This window comes from Scyliorhinus torazame, chromosome 12 (genome assembly GCF_047496885.1).
Source record: "Scyliorhinus torazame isolate Kashiwa2021f chromosome 12, sScyTor2.1, whole genome shotgun sequence".
Classification (NCBI taxonomy): Eukaryota; Metazoa; Chordata; class Chondrichthyes; order Carcharhiniformes; family Scyliorhinidae; genus Scyliorhinus; species Scyliorhinus torazame.
Window position 1 is genome coordinate 201,073,709 of NC_092718.1, and position 11,314 is coordinate 201,085,022.

Sequence of the window (11,314 nt, forward strand, 5' to 3'; positions counted from 1 at the left end):
TGTGTAGACTCAGCACAGACAGTGACCCAAGCCAGGAATCGAACCTGGGACCCTGGAGCTGTGAAGCAATTGTGCTAACCACTATGCCACCGTGCTGCCCGTCCATCCTTGACTGCACAGTCAAGGATGGTGGAGGTGCTCTTGAAGCTGGAAGGTTAATCATAGGTCTTTCAGCTTGAGAGGAGCACCAGTTTGTAATGTATTCTCCACCACTTAAGGCGTTGGAGGCCAAGTCACTGAACGTATTTAAGAAAGAGACAGGTTTCTATCTACTAAGATATCAAGTGGTATGGGGGGGGGAGACAGATGTTCAACCATGATCACATAGAATGGCAGAGCAGGCTCACTGGGCAGAATGGACTGCTACTATTTTCTGTTTCTGTGCTAAGTAGAGAGGGTGCTTCAAGATGAAGGTGTTTTCTCACCAACGTTTTGAAAATTTTAATTATAAAATGGTTTGTTTAGTCAGAAATCATGTGGCTGCTCTCATACCAGACAGACATTGAGTGTCTCTAGGCCTGCCAGGAGAACTGCACCCCCTCCCCTTCAGCCTGACACCCTGTGCCAGCCGCCACACAGATAAATTGGTCCAAGTCGGTGTGGGCAACTGAAGGGACAATTGCACAATTCTGTTGGCTTCCTTTAATTGCAGTTAACAAGGCTCCAAAGGGGCAGCATGGCTACCCATTATATGGGGGTGGGTAGCCCTGCCAGCCCCAAACCTGCCTCCACTAAAATGGCTGGCATCGGGAAATTAGCATGCTGGCCACATTGGCATTTTCAGGCCCTCTCTGCCTGTGTTCCAGTCTCCGGAGGTGCCTGAAAATCTTGTTCCTAAGGTGGTACTTTGAGGTTTTGGAAGGAACATTTCAAAAACAATATTTGTTTAAATCTATCAAGATATGTAATAATACTCTGTTAAGTGCACATGTACATCTGGATTTCAGGCTTGTATCCCAATATGAAATGGTTTCTTGTATGTAAAAAATGGACTATGACAACCTGTGATTTTATTATGAGTTCATAAAGACCATACAAGAATTATAGTAAACCTAGCCGAAACTAGTGTAAATATGTGGGAGAAAATCAGCTCACAATGAGAAGCCAACTGCCGCAATCTAACCAGAGTATTTTCTCCTCAGGTAATTTCCACATTCCTGTATATTGTGCTGACCCATCACTATGTCGCTGGTGCTGTTGTTGCATTGTTTGTTGAGGTAAACAGCATTTTCCTGCATACCCGACTTCTTCTAAAACTGGCGAATGCACAGACCTCTCAGCTGTACCACTACAACAAGTACATCAATGTCTTCACCTATATTGTTTTCCGACTGTCTTCTCAGTTTTACCTCACTTGGTTCATGATGAAGAACGTAAGCGTCCTCCCAAATGCAGGCTACATCAATCTGTCCTTGAATTTAATGAATGTCATGATCTTAGTTTACTTCTACCGTCTGATCCGTACAGATTTCCTCAGGAAGCCGAAGCACTACTTACAGAATGGGAACAATAACACAAAGTTTGTGGATGATTAAAAGACTCGTGCATTTGAAAACAATGGTTTGAAACCGATTCACTGAATTAATTTAAGGCTGGACTAAATACTTGGAACAGAATACCTTACATTTTAACACTGCTCTCTGTCCAAGATTGCATTTCTAATGTAATTTATATATAATGGGATGAGTCTAACGGCTGCTTCAGAAAGAAAGTAACACAGCCAGTACAATATGTATTATTCTTTATCACCCAAAATGGCTAGATTGGGTAAGACAAGAATTGTAAACAAAAAAAAATGTGTTGTAATTGTAGGGATAAAAACAGTGTACGTTTTTCTTATAATTTATAGTAACAGATGAAATAAAAGATGAAAGTATAATAATACAGTTAAGGAAGCCTGCCGAGCTCTCCCAAAAGCTAAGCAAAATTATACAGGAATTGGATGAGCAAATCAAACAAGAAGGTTCATGTTTCATACCTAATCTGTTCTGAGTTAGCTGAATGAACTCTGCTGTGGCAGCATTGGGGATCTAGTTAGTTTCAGTGCTCCTGCATTAGAGATCTGGGAAAAAAAACTGAGTTTACTTACACTATCCAATAATCCCTGCTTAGAATTCAGTTGTGTTGGGTGTCCAGAGGTAGGGCAAATTCGGGCTCTGCTGTGGTAAATAATTTGCCAACGCTGTGAAGTCTGTAACTGTGGAGTCCTGGCATACATGCTTGCATTTGGTGAGGTAGGAGTTCCCACAAATCCATGTGCCTCTTGACCCTCCACGGATTTTTCAGAGTCTGGCTACTCTGCGTAGCTTTGGAAGGCCGCAGTCGGGGAGTCTGCCTGGAGCAGATATGGGAAACTGGTGCCGGTGGTTATGGAACCAGCCACAGTATAGTGTCAGCCTCCTTCGTGCTAGCTTAAGAAGATTTTTTTTAAATCTGTGAACTTTGTTTTTCAAAAGCACTTTTGCCTGTGCAACCAACTGAGCTGCCATTGATTGAACAGGGCCTTCCAGCCCCTTAACAATAAATAGTGCCTCTGCCATCCATAGCAACATCGGACGCAGGGACAAACAGACCCTTTTTCCTGGGAATGCTAACGCTGCAAATGCTCGGAAATCCATTACATGATGTATTTGTATCTATGTTAGGGTAATAATAATTAGCCCTGTCCATTTTATAGACTTAAAGTTCCTCTGAAAGAAAACACAAAAATGGCAGGGATGAGTTGACAGAGAAGTCCCTTGAGAGATTTTTTGCCTTAGTCGACTGCTGTTAGGCAATATTCCTAATGTAATTCCTTCATAAAATCTCACTTTCTATAATTTCTGGCTACTTGGGCAAGATATCTAAGATTTGTGACTTGTTCACATTATATAATGCTAAAACAATTAATATTTAATTAATAAATACAAGATGACTTCATTGCATTATGTTTGCATCTAAGCACTGTCAGTGTTTTCCTGCATTTGTAAAATTAACACTTACCTTTACAATGGGTGCAAAACTAATTTATCTATCTGCATTTTATTTAGGGTACAAACAGCTTTTGCAGGGGAGAACAGTAGGATACTTGTGTATAGTTACAGCATAACTCGTATGTCAAAAGTTTGCAATCTGCTCAAAATCAATACAGTAATGTGTAACCCTCCTCAAGTCTTTAAAGGTAGTTTCTACGGCCTTGTAAGCAGATTGAGGAGGTAGTATTTATAATATGTTAACATTACCAGCACCACTGATTAAATAAAGTGCAATATCATAGCAGAAATAAAATTCTACTGAACTGCTTTGATGTATCCATAATTGGAAGAAGTAATACAGATGGAAATAATTTTATATTCTACATTTAAAAAAATTCTTCAAGTATATCTATTCTACGTTTTAGAGGAACTGCATTTCACCTGCCTTCTTTTGTTGCTCCAAAACTTGCTAAACAGGAAATTCTATTTTGGAAGCCAAACATTCCTTTTTTTTTTAAATTTAGAGTACCCAATTCATTTTTTCCAATTAAAGGGCAATTTAGCGTGGCCAATCCACCTAGCTTGCACATTTTTGGGTTGTGGGAGCGAAACCCACGCAAACACGGGGAGAATGTGCAAACTCCACACGGACAGTGACCCAGAGTCGGGATCGAACCTGGGACCTCGGCGCCGTGAGCCAAACATTCCTGAAGGCATGGTCACAAATGAATGTCAGATGATTAAAGGAAAATATAAGGAAAGGAACTGACATTCACTCTTTTATGATTCCCGGCATTATTTGATGAACCCAGAAAAGTGATAAGCTGGGAGCTTTGTCTTGTTTGAACAGTTCTGGCAGGTCTTTTTTCAATGCATTTCCGAGCTTTTGTGGATTACTCCCAGTCCCAAGTATTTCTCGAACTTTTAGAAATATCAAATGCAAGGCCTTCTAGCGTCTGTCCCTGTAGCATAGGATCCCCAAATGTCAAAGTGTGAACTATGCTTAATAATGGTAAGTGTATCACTATTTTTATATGTCATATTCTCTCTAATTTTGGAGAATTAAATGAAGCATTGCTGATCGCTCTTTAATTTTATTTTACTAATAATACTTTATAGAAATGTGCAGCCTCAGCTCTGAGCTCCCCCCAAACGAGGAATGAGGCTTGTTTCCTATAGTTTAGCCAACAGACGGCAATAACCCATGGTTATTAATGAATAAATTCAGATCCCTTTTATAGTGGTATATTGTGCTGATTGACTTGTTATGAAGTACTGATGCAACTTAGATTGACAAGGCTAGTGATCAATATATTTCCAACAACTGAAAGCAACCTAGCTGTTATAGCAGTGTGTTCTGTTTGTGATTTCTTCATTAACAGGCAACTCCTGCTAATAAAACGAAAGCCACCATAGCCATAGGTTGTTCTCTCCTTTTGAGAGAGGGAGCTGACTGGCGGTGATTTAACCCAAGGGTCACCACAACTCGGGTAGAGCCAAGGTTGAGAAGGTGGGGCCTTTTGGGATAACCTCAGTCGATACAGGATTTGAACCTGTGCTTTTGGTGTCGCTCCACATCACAAACTGGCCATCCAGCCAACTGAGCGAACTGACCTGCTGATAACTCGGCATTCACTACACTAAGCTCATTCTGTTCCAAAATAAAAGAAAGCAATAGCCCAGAATATTATAAAACCAATTATGAATGAGGTGAGTTACTCTATGAGTGACACTTACTGTTCTTGGTAAAAACATTTTTAAAAAAGTTTTTTTCCAATTAAGGGGCAATTTAGCGTGGCCAATTCACCTACCCTACACATCTTTGGATTGTGGGGGTGAGACCCACGTAGACACGGGGAGAATGTGCAAACTCCACATGGACTGTGACCCGGGGCTGGGTTCGAACCTGGGTCCTCAGCACCGTGAAGCAGCAGTTCTAACCACTACGCCACCGTGCCGCCCTACACTTACTGTTCTTCACAGAATATTAAATATCTAAGGGAAATATGCTGTGTTACCTTTACATTTAGTTTGCTGGGGAGGGGTAAATGTAATTGTATATCCCTTTAATCCAAACTGGAATGATAGGCAGATATTGGGATATTAACAATTTGCCTGAACTGGTGGAATGTATGTTCTTTTCATTAAAGTTGTTGGTGCTGCTAATAGCGTTTGTTGCCTCGTATAAAAAATGAGACAATAACATGTTTTCTATGTTTTTCAGAATCTTTGACAAATAAAGTTACATTCTGTGTAGTTCAATGTGTTATGTTTTCACGAGACACCGACCTAAAAATGAACAATGTCTACTGGAACTGGAAATATCTAAAGTATAGTACTTATCGGCATGAATTAACATCTGTTAATGCTGAAGGTGTGAAGAATATGTGAGCCACAGTTTAGTATTTTGTCTGAAGAATTAGCAGTTTCACCAGAAATACTGTTATTTAACCCTTATTTTAGAATCCTGGTCCAATGTCTTACATTTTACTACAGAATCTCTGAGATAAATGCGCTGTAATAGCGTCCTATTAATTTATTTTGGGTTACTCTGGGACAGCAAGAGGTTTTTGCCAGTTCAGCTTAATTATAGGGACTGATAGCGGGTGAATCTTTTTCCAGTCAAACTTATTTTCTAGCGCATGGGACAAGCAGTGATATTGAGTGTATTCACTTCTTAAAAATAAATTTAGAGTACACAATTCATTTTTGTTCCAACTAAGGGGCAATTAAGAGTGGCCAATCCGCCTACCCTGAACATCTTTGGGTCGTGGGGGCGAAACCCACGCAAACATGAGGAGAACGTGCAAACTCCACACGGACAGTGACCCAGAGCCGGGATCGAACCTGGGACCTCGGCACCGTGAGATATTGAATGTATTCACAAAGGTTTCCTCCCAGTTGAGGAGGATTTTGTGGGGCTCCGCTCCTATCCTGGAGGAATTGACTCCTAGGCTAAAGATGAACAGCACTATTCTTGGTACCATTTTATACTGCATGTGATTTTAAAATGAGCCACGTATAAAAACTGAATATAATGTAATAAAAATCCGTGATTTTGGACCACATATTTTTTAACTCCTAAACTTGCATAGAAACATAGAAAATAGAAGCAGGTGAGTCCATTCGGTCCTTTGGGCCTGCTCCGCCATTCATTATGATCATAGCTGATCATCAAGTTCAGTACCCTGATTCTGCCTTCCCCCTATATCCCTTGATCCCATTAGCCCCAAGAGCTATATCTAATTTCTTCTTGAAATTACACAATGTTTTGGCCTCAACTACTTTCTGTGGTAGCGAATTCCACGGATTCACCACTCTCTGGTTGAAGAAATTTCTCCTCCCCTCAGCCCTAAAAGGTTTACCCCTTATCCCCAAACTATGATCCTTAGTTCTGGACTCCCCCACAATCGGGAACTTTCTTTCTGAATTTACCCTGTCTAATCCTGTTATAATTTTGTAAATTTCAGTGAGATAATAATAATCTTTATTATTGTCACAAGTAGGCTTACATATAATTGCAATGAGGTTACTGTGAAAATCCCCTAGTCGCCACATTCCGGCGCCTGTTCAGGTACACAGAGGGAGAATTCAGAATGTCCAGTTCATCTAACAAGAATGTCTTTCGAGACTTGTGGGAAGAAACCGGAGCACCCGGAGGAAACTCACGCAGGTACGGGGAGAACATGCAGACTCCTCACAGACAGTGACCCAAGCGGGAATCGAACCTGGGACCCCGACGCTGTGAAGTAACAGTGCCACCTACTGAGCTATCGTGCGCCCCATCAAGCCCCAAGAGTGAGATCCCCGGACTTCCGGTTGCGGCGATGCACTGCTAAGCCGCACGTTTCGGCAGCTCCCGTTCTAACGGACTTTTGGGCTCTTTTCGGGAGCCCCAACGGAAATTTTTTCAGACCAAACCCAGTGTGGGGTGACGAAGGAAGGTGTGTCCCCCGGGTGTATATGGAAAAGACCAGTGGCAGTGGCCAGATTGCGAAGGATCCTCTGGAGCAGAGAAGGGACGGAAGAAGCAAGATGGCGGCGGATGGAGCCCAGATGACATGGGGCCCGGACCAGCAGGAATTCCTCCGACGGTGTGTGGAGGAACTAAAGAAGGAGATGCTGGCGCTGATGTTATTGGCAATCGATGGGCTGAAAGAAACACAAAAGGTCCAGGCGACAGAGCTCCGTGGGGTGAAAGCAAAGGCAGCCGAAAATGAGGATGAGATACAGGGCCTTGTGGTAAAAACGGAGACGCATGAGGCGCTACATAAGAGATGTATCGAAAGGCTCGAAGCCCTGGAGAACAGCTCGAGGAGGAAGAACCTCCGGATTCTAGGTCTCCCCGAAGGAATGGAGGGAGCTGACTTTGGGGCTTATGTGAGCACGATGCTCCATTCGCTAATGGGAGCTGAGGCCCCCTCGAGCCCCCTGGAGGTGGAAGGGGCTCACCGGGTCCTTGCGAGGAGACCAAAGGCTGGAGAACTACCAAGGGCGATAGTGGTGAGATTTCACCGCTTCACGGACAGAGAGGCTGTCTTGAGCTGGGCCAAGAAGGTACGGAGTAGCAGGTGGGAGAATGCGGTGATACGAGTGGGAGAATGCGGTGATACGAGTGTATCAGGACTGGAGCGCGGAGGTGGCGAGAAGGAGGGCGAGCTTTAATCGGGCCAAGGCGGTGCTTCACAGGAAGAAAATAAAATTTGGGATGCTGCAGCCGGCGCGATTGTGGTTCACGCACCAGGGCAAGCACTACTACTTTGAAACGGCGGATGAGGCATGGACCTTCATCCAAGAAGAGAAACTGGACTAGAACTGAGAGACTGATGTTGGGGGGGGAGACAACGAGGTTGTTGTACAGAAGTGTAAATTGGGGAATGGGAGGTTTATAGTACTGAAACGATAGACGGGGAATTTTTCTCCGCTTGATGGGGGGACACGGAGAAATGTGGGCGCCGGTGAAAAAAGGGACTGAGGGGGGATGGGGAATGAGGGAGCTGCGCCATAGGGGGCGGGGCAATAGGAAAGCGCGGGGTTTTTCCCGCGCTATGGAAATGATGGCGGGAAGATAGGCGCAGGAAGGAAGAGAGTTCCACGCACAGGGGGGTCAAGGAGAGAACGGGGGAAGCCGGGGTCAGTTAGAGTTAGCTGACTTTCGGAAGCATCATGGGGGAGTAACCATGCTAGATGGGGATCTAGCGGGGGGGTGGACTAACTGGGTTACTGCTGCTGAGAGCAAAGGGGAGCTGGCAAGAGAAGAGGTGGTCGGGACGGGAAGGCGCCGCCTGGGGGATGGGTGGGTGCGTGGGACCCGGACGGGGGGCTGGCCTAGAATAGGGGATGGCTAGTCGGCGGGGGGTGTGGGTGGTGGCGGGTGGCCCCCCAATCCGGCTGATCACGTGGAATATGAGAGGCCTGAATGGGCCGATTAAGAGGGCCCGAGTATTCGCGCACTTAAAAGGACTGAAGGCAGACGTGGTCATGCTTCAGGAGACGCATCTGAAGGTGGCGGATCAGGTTAGGTTAAGGAAAGGATGAGTGGGACAGGTGTTCCACGCAGGGTTGGACGCGCAAAATAGGGGGGTGGCGATATTGGTGGGGAAACGGGTGTCGTTCGAGGCTAGGAATATAGTGGTGGATAACGGGGGTAGATACGTGATGGTGAGTGGTAGATTACAGGGAAAGGAGGTTGTGCTGGTAAATGTATATGCCCCGAACTGGGATGACGCGGGATTTATGAAGCGGATGCTGGGACGTATCCCGGACCTGGAGGTAGGAAGCCTGGTAATGGGGGGGGATTTCAATACTGTGCTGGATCCAGGGCTAGACTGGTCTAGATCCAGGACCGGAAGAAAGCCGGCAGCAGCCAAGGTGCTTAGGGGGTTCATGGAGCAAATGGGGGGGGGGAGTGGATCCGTGAAGATTTGCTAGGCCGTTGGCCAAAGAGTTCTCCTTTTTCTCCCATGTCCACAAGGTATACTCCCGGATAGATTTCTTTGTTTTGAGTAGGGCATTGATCACGAAGGTGGCAGGAACGGAGTACTCGGCCATAGCCGTTTCAGACCATGCCCCACACTGGGTGGATCTGGAATTAGGAGAGGCGAGGGAGCAGCGCCCACTCTGGCGACTGGATGTGGGACTATTGGCGGATGAGGGGGTCTGTGAAAGGGTGCGGGGATGTATTGAGAGGTACCTGGAGGCCAATGACGATGGTGAGGTCTAGGTGGGGGTAGTATGGGAAGCGCTGAAGGCGGTGGTTAGGGGAGAGTTGATCTCCATTAGAGCTCACAAGGAGAAACGAGGGCAAAGAAAGGGAGAGATTAGTGGGGGAGATTTTGAGGGTGGATAAAAGATATGCGGAGGCCCCAGACGAAGGACTATATAGAGAGAGGCGAAGACTTCAGACGGAGTTTGACCTGCTGACCACAGGAAAGGCAGAGGCACAGTGGAGGACGGCACAGGGGATGAGATATGAGTATGGGGAAAAGGCGAGCCTGCTGCTGGCCCACCAACTTCGCAAGAGGATAGCGGCGAGGGAGATTGGGGGAGTTAGGGATGAAAGGGGAACTACGGAGCGGAGAGCAGGGAAGGTAAATGAGGTGTTTAAGACCTTTTATGAGAGGCTATATAAGTCCCAACCCCGGAGGGAAAAGAGGGAATGCAACAGTTTCTGGACCAACGAAGGTTCCCGAGGGTGGAGGAGCAGGAGGTGGCAGGCCTGGGGGCGCCAAGTGAGGTGGATGAAGTGACTAAAGGGCTGGGGAATATGCAGGCAGGGAAGGCCCCGGGACCAGACGGGTTCCCGGTGGAATTCTACAGGAAATATGTGGACTTGTTGGCCCCGCTGCTGGCGAGAAACTTTAACGTGGCCAGAGAAGGGGGGACTCTACCCCCAACAATATCGGAAGCGACGATATCACTAATCCTGAAGCGGGATAAAGATCCGCTGCAATGCGGGTCATATAGGCCTATCTCATTCCTAAATGTAGACGCCAAGCTGCTGGCAAAAGTGCTGGCGTTGAGGATTGTGTCCCGGGGGTGGTGCATGAAGACCAGACAGGGTTTGCAAAGGGGAGACAACTGAATGTCAACGTTCAACGGCTGTTGGGGGTGATAATGATGCCACCAGCGGAGGGGGAGGCAGAGATAGTGGTGGCGATGGATGCGGAGAAGGCATTCGATAGGGTAGAGTGGGAGTATTTATGGGAGGTGTTGAGGAGGTTTGGGTTCGGGGAGGGGTTTGTCAGTTGGGTCAGACTCCTATATGGGACCCCAGTGGCAAGTGTAGTCACAAACCGGCAAAGATCGGAGTATTTTCGGTTACATAGGGGAACAAGGCAGGGGTGTCCCCTGTCCCCATTACTGTTCGCGTTGGCAATTGAACCACTGGCCATAGCGTTGAGAGACTCTAAGAAATGGAGCGGGTGGTTAGAGGGGGAGAGGAACATCGAGTGTCACTCTACGCAGATGACCTACTGCCATATGTGGCGGATCCTGTAGAGGGGATGACAGAGGTATTGCAGATATTGAGGGAGTTTGGAGATTTTTCGGAATACAGGCTAAATATGGGGAAGAGTGAGCTTTTTTTAATACACCCTGGGGACCAGGGAAGAGGAATAGACGCCCTGCCGTTAAGGAGAGTGCAGTACGAAGTCTTACAACACCAGGTTAAAGTCCAACAGGTTTGTTTCGATGTCACTAGCTTTCGGAGCACTGCTCCTTCCTCAGGTGAATGAAGAGGTATGTTCCAGAAACACATATATAGACAGATTCAAAGATGCCAAACAATGCTTGGAATGCGACCATTAGCAGGTGATTAAATCTTTACAGATCCAGAGATGGGGTAACCCCAGGTTAAAGAGGTGTGAATTGTGTCAAGCCAGGACAGTTGGTAAGATTTCGCAGGCCAGATGGTGGGGGATGAATGTAATGCAACATGAATACCAGGTCCCAGTTGAGGCCGCACTCATGTGTGCGGAACTTGGCTATAAATTTCTGCTCGGCGATTCTGCGTTGTTGCGCGTCCTGAAGGCCGCCTTGGAGAACGCTTACCCGGAGATCAGAGGCTGAATGCCCTTGACTGCTGAAGTGTTCCCCGACTGGAAGGGAACATTCCTGCCTGGTGATTGTTGCGCGACGTCCGTTCATTCGTTGTCGCAGCGTCTGCATGGTCTCGCCAATGTACCACGCTTCGGGACATCCTTTCCTGCAGCGTATGAGGTAGACAACGTTGGCCGAGTCGCACGAGTATGTACCGCGTACCTGGTGGGTGGTGTTCTCATGTGTAATAGTGGTACCCATGTCGATGATCTGGCACGTCTTGCAGAGATTGCCATGGCAGGGTTGTGTGGTGTCGTGGT

The 11,314-nt window shown here is 46.4% G+C and overlaps 1 protein-coding gene across 1 annotated transcript in view; it reads left to right on the forward strand.

Moving 5' to 3' along the window:
- Positions 1-5,210, forward strand: part of tlcd1 (TLC domain containing 1) — a 62,496-nt gene extending 57,286 nt beyond the window's left edge. The window contains exon 4 of the mRNA XM_072469660.1: positions 1,143-5,210. Within this exon, the coding sequence (XP_072325761.1) occupies positions 1,143-1,535 (393 nt within the window). The 3' untranslated portion in view covers positions 1,536-5,210. The remainder of the gene's footprint in view (positions 1-1,142) is intronic.
- The last annotated feature ends 6,104 nt before the right edge of the window (positions 5,211-11,314 follow it).